Source organism: Marmota marmota, unplaced genomic scaffold, assembly GCF_001458135.2.
Source record: "Marmota marmota marmota unplaced genomic scaffold, marMar, whole genome shotgun sequence".
NCBI lineage: Eukaryota > Metazoa > Chordata > Mammalia > Rodentia > Sciuridae > Marmota > Marmota marmota.
In genome coordinates this window covers 2,695,992-2,700,602 of record NW_026000142.1, presented here as the reverse complement: position 1 = coordinate 2,700,602, position 4,611 = coordinate 2,695,992, and the positions used below count along the sequence as shown (strand labels likewise).

The 4,611-nt window shown below is 47.5% G+C and overlaps 1 protein-coding gene across 1 annotated transcript in view; it reads right to left on the bottom strand.

Annotated features, from left to right (window-relative positions):
* Window positions 1–582: 582 nt before the first annotated feature.
* Window positions 583–4,611, bottom strand: part of Dlx6 (distal-less homeobox 6) — a 4,732-nt gene continuing 703 nt past the window's right edge. The window contains exons 2-4 of the mRNA XM_048785915.1: window positions 3,496–3,662; window positions 3,161–3,450; window positions 583–1,307 (exon numbers count right to left, since the gene is read on the bottom strand). Coding sequence (XP_048641872.1) covers window positions 1,056–1,307; window positions 3,161–3,450; window positions 3,496–3,662 — 709 coding nt within the window. The 3' untranslated portion in view covers window positions 583–1,055. The remainder of the gene's footprint in view (window positions 1,308–3,160; window positions 3,451–3,495; window positions 3,663–4,611) is intronic.

Below are 4,611 nucleotides of genomic sequence, written 5' to 3'. Positions count from 1 at the left end.
AGGACACTCCGGCATTTTGTGGCTTTTACTCCATATATGAAAGAAGACAAAAACATACAAAGTATATATACAACTAAAATTCAACAATATATACAGAAATGTTTCTTGATATAAACGTCCCTATTAGCTTAGTGAATGCCACCAATTCACCTAGCAAAGGTGTCAAAGCAATAGAATGGTGATTTTGGTTGTTTCCTCTGTCTTTCCTGATTCCAGTTCAGGATTTGGGAGTGGGGTAGGAAAAGAGCATTTTTCTTGTTGTTGTTTGTTTGTATTTTAAATGAATCATCATTCCTGGTCATTGCATTTTGATAAAACATGCAGCATTCCCTTTGTGGCAATGTTCTAATCTTACAGCCAATTCTTCCTTTTTCTTTAGAGAAGGGCTGTCATGTGAGGGTTTTTCTCTCTCCTTTTTCTTTTTCTTTTTTGTCAGTCTGGTATTGGTAAATAAAAATTCAGGAGTCCAAAATGCTTTTCTTTCATCATGTAATGTCTTAAGCTCATTAAACAAGTAAAAATGCTGCCATGTTTACGCAGATTCTTCTGGTGGGGGGTAAATGTCTGTTTTTTAAAAAGTCATTTTGATGGATACTCCAAAATGTAGAGGAGGCTCAGAGCCTGGGTCCCAAGGGATAAGGGAAAATATCCTTATAGTGAGGGTTTTCCAGAATGCTGGCATAGAAACCAGTCTCGAGCGTCCTCAGGGTCTCTCTCTCTCTCTCTCTCTCTCTCTCTCTCTCTCTCTCTCTCTCTCTCTCGTAAGATTGATTACAAGGTAGATAAGGAAAAGACAGCAATGGAAAAGGAAAAAAGGTGGGAGGTAAAGAATGGAGAAAAGGTAAAAGGGGGATGATAAACAAGGAAAGAGTGAGAAAAGGAGAGGAAGAGGGGGAGAGAGACACACATACACAGAGACATGAGTGAGCGCCCAGACAGCTTCTGGCCATCCCCATCTGGAGCCTGCTTCCTCGACTTGGTTTGGCAGATGCAAGCAGGTCCTGGATCCTCCTTGCCTTTTTCAGACGTTCCCCTAGGATGTCCCCTCAGACAACTCACATCATCTGTGGTCTCTGCATCGTGTCCTGGTGTGGTGAGGAGTACCAGTGCGAATAGCCAGGCATGTAGCTGTTGGGAGGCATACTGACACCCTTAGCTGAGGCTGAAACGTCCCACACTGGAGGCAGAGCTGGTGAGCGTGGTGACAGGGCTGCCGAGCCTGGGAGGGGATCGCTTTCGTGAGGGTTACTGCCCTGCTTCAGCAGTTTCTTAAACTTAGAGCGCTTGTTCTGAAACCATATCTTCACCTGGAAGAAATGCAGCAATCATTAGGCCGGAGACCATTGAACTGAAGTCTCTAGCCTCACTTCAGACTCAAAAGCAATATTAAAAACAAAACAAAACAAAAACACCCACCATTACACGGAGAAGCCAAGTCCCCGCCTCCTTCCACCTCTTTCTAGCCTCCTCCATCCCTCCTCCCTTCAACCTACTAGATATCTATATACCTAAACTCCTTGTGATTCTTGAGTACTAGCCTGGTTTTAAAACAACGGCATAAATAAGAATAAAATAAGAACATAAATGAGATAACTAGATTCAAAGTTTGATGAAGAAGGATTTTAAAAAGGAGTTCTCTGATTTTATATTTACCACTCCCCAAAGCTAACATCTCTATGCATGTACAGTGAGCAAATGGCTATGAACACATTAAAGCCTATACTTTTATAATCAAATAAATATATACCTGTGCATATAGTACACATGCCATAGACTGTTTTAAGCATTATATATATATATACATATATATGTGTATATACATACAAACACACACTCACAATATACATACATACACACACACACTCACAATCCTGCAGCATTAAAGATGGCACCTCCCCCTTATTCCCTACTTTGAGGGATGCTTAGTGAAACTGTGGTCAACAATCATTACATGATTGTTACTGTAATTACTAAAAGTAAAAGGCTTCTCAAAACTAAATGTGAATCAGGAATCTGGAATGGAAGCACTGTTAATCCCATATTCCAGATCTACCTTATTTGAAGAAGGAAATTCTATAGTGTAGCTTCCTTTACCTTTAAAATTCAAGGAATTTGCTTTCCCAAGAATAATACAAGTCAGTGAGTAGCTGGGATCCTCTCATTTTAAACATCAAATATTTTCAGTGGTAACAGGGCAAGAGAAAGCAAGCTAAACTAAAAAGAAGAGTTTAAAGAGCATCTGTCTTAAGGTACCACACTATTAGCCCCCCCAGCAATTGTCTCATACAACCTGAAGTTCCTTTGCTAAATAAAGGCCACCCATCTCAGATGAGGTCTACCACCCCATGCAACTAAATTAGTTGGCAGGAAAAACTGCAGGTGATTGCAGTCTGACTTTATGACCAGTATCCTAATATACCCACCCAAGCCCCTTCCTGTAAAGTCTGAAATATCCCATATGTTTTTCAAATTAGTAGAAGTGGGGAACTTCAGCAACTGTGGCTTCGACTGCTATCATTTGGAGTGTATTTCTTGTTGATCTTCAACTCTGCTATTGCCTCCATGTCCAGGATCACCCACCATTAGCTTGTCACCCAGGATGATTTAACCTATGAACTGAGGGTAATCTTCAGAAAAATCCACCTCACCTATCCTAGGATAAATAGTTCCTAAACTAGTGCCCTCACTGAGAGCCACTGGAGCTTATGCCTACCTGACTTTCCCTACCCCATTTCACTTCACAATTTCTTTCTATGTCAATGAGTTGAAATTCTCATTAGCTCTCAGGGCCCACAAAAGAATTCTCAAGAAAGGTGGGCCTTGTTTTGCCTTCTGGCCTTAACACATTTTTCTCCTACATGATTGTTCTCTTTCATGTTGTTCTGCTCTGGAATAGGATTTGCTTGAATTATGAGTTTGGTTACCAAATGATGCTAGGCTGGGGTGGGGTCGCTGAGGTTTGAGTGGATGTTCAAATCCAATCCAGTATTCAATACCAGGTCATTTATTCCAAATTGTGTGATCCCAGGAAAGCACGCATTTGTCATTAAGCTCCTTCCATCCTTGGTAGACTAGGCCAAGAATTCTTCCTGATGTGCTCCCTGCCCCATCTGCGAGTGGGGCCAGCATTTCAGGGTTACTTGGGCTTCTCGGGAATTACCTGTGTTTGTGTCAGTCCTAAGGAAGCTGCCAGTTCGGCTCTCTCGGGAAGGGCCAGGTACTGAGTCTGCTGAAAGCGATGGTTTAAAGCCTGCAGCTGCAGGCTGGAATAAATGGTCCGAGGCTTCCGAATCTTTTTCCCTTTTCCATTGAACCTGATTTCCCCGTTTTCAATCACTGTAGTTTTTTGTTGATCTGTAAGCAAATGATACAAAGATGCGGTCACCCGTGAGGCCACTGCTGCCGTCTCCCTGCGCGTGGCAAGATCTATGTCAGGTTTCTCCCCCTCCCCTGCCTAATAAGGGTTTCCTCGAAGTAGCCCTTCCACGCCTTAACCGCCCCCGGTCCGTTGCCGGTGTGTACCCAGCGGCTCTGTCTCTGGCCCTAAGAGTGAGCGCGATAAGCGCCCGAGGGTCTTTGGCAAACAGCCTCGCTCGCCGCTGCAGAAGCGGCGCCAGCCGCTTTCTAGGGCGCGCGGCGCGGCGTTGCAAGGCGTCTGCTCTCTGGGACAAACCGGACTCATTGGTCTGGCTTTACAGTACCAGAGGGTTGCTTGAGCCACCCGGGTATTTGCCTAGTCAATTGAATTGATGTCACCAGCTTCAAGCCTGGTGTACCAAGCTCCTTTGGCGTGTTCGAAATGATTCTGCTGAGAGGGACCAAACCTCCAAACAAAACACAACCAGGTGCTTAGGCCAGTCCTGCGAATCTCACGACAACTTTGGCCCCTCGGGTGTTGAGAACCGCCAACCCGAGGCCGTCTGCTTCGCTTCCAGGAACAAAGGAGCGGCCGATATCGTATCGAAAAGCCAGAGGAAAGGGGCCCAGACAGTGCTAGGGGTGGGAGACGCCTCAAACCCCACAGGAAAAAAATCCCAATAATCATTAGTTTAACCAGAGCCATAGGCCACACCAGCTTCCCTGCAAGCCGCCAAGACGCACCCGGGCAAAGTAGGCCACTGTTTGCCCAGTGTGGACTGGGAAACAAAACACGCTCCCTGTCGTGGCCCGGAAAGGTTCTCAGTCCGGGCAAACGCGGGTTACAGCCGAGAGGGAAGGAGCAAGGCAAAGGGCGCACGGACTCAGAGGGAGAGCGCAGTGCGGATCGACTTGTAGGTAAAGCAAAGCCTAAGCTGAGCCAGGGGCGCAGCCCGCATCGTTCGCCGGAGGCTGGGGATCTAGGCGGGCCGCATCGCGAAGAAGCCGGGGGTCCTCGGCGATGGAAAGGGGCCGGGCAGGGAGAGGCCGGCAGGCAGGCGCCAGGCTAGCGGGCGCGCACGGGGCCCGACTGGGGGCGCGCCGGGCCGCTGGGGAGGGGGCCGGCGGAGGCCCGGGCGTTGAGGAAGTAAACGGGGCGGGCGGGGTGGGGGCAGGTTGGGAGGCGGGAGAAGCGAGCTGCCCAAGCGGCCTCTCACCTGTGGCGGTCCCCCTCGGCGGTCTGGGCGGGCCGCG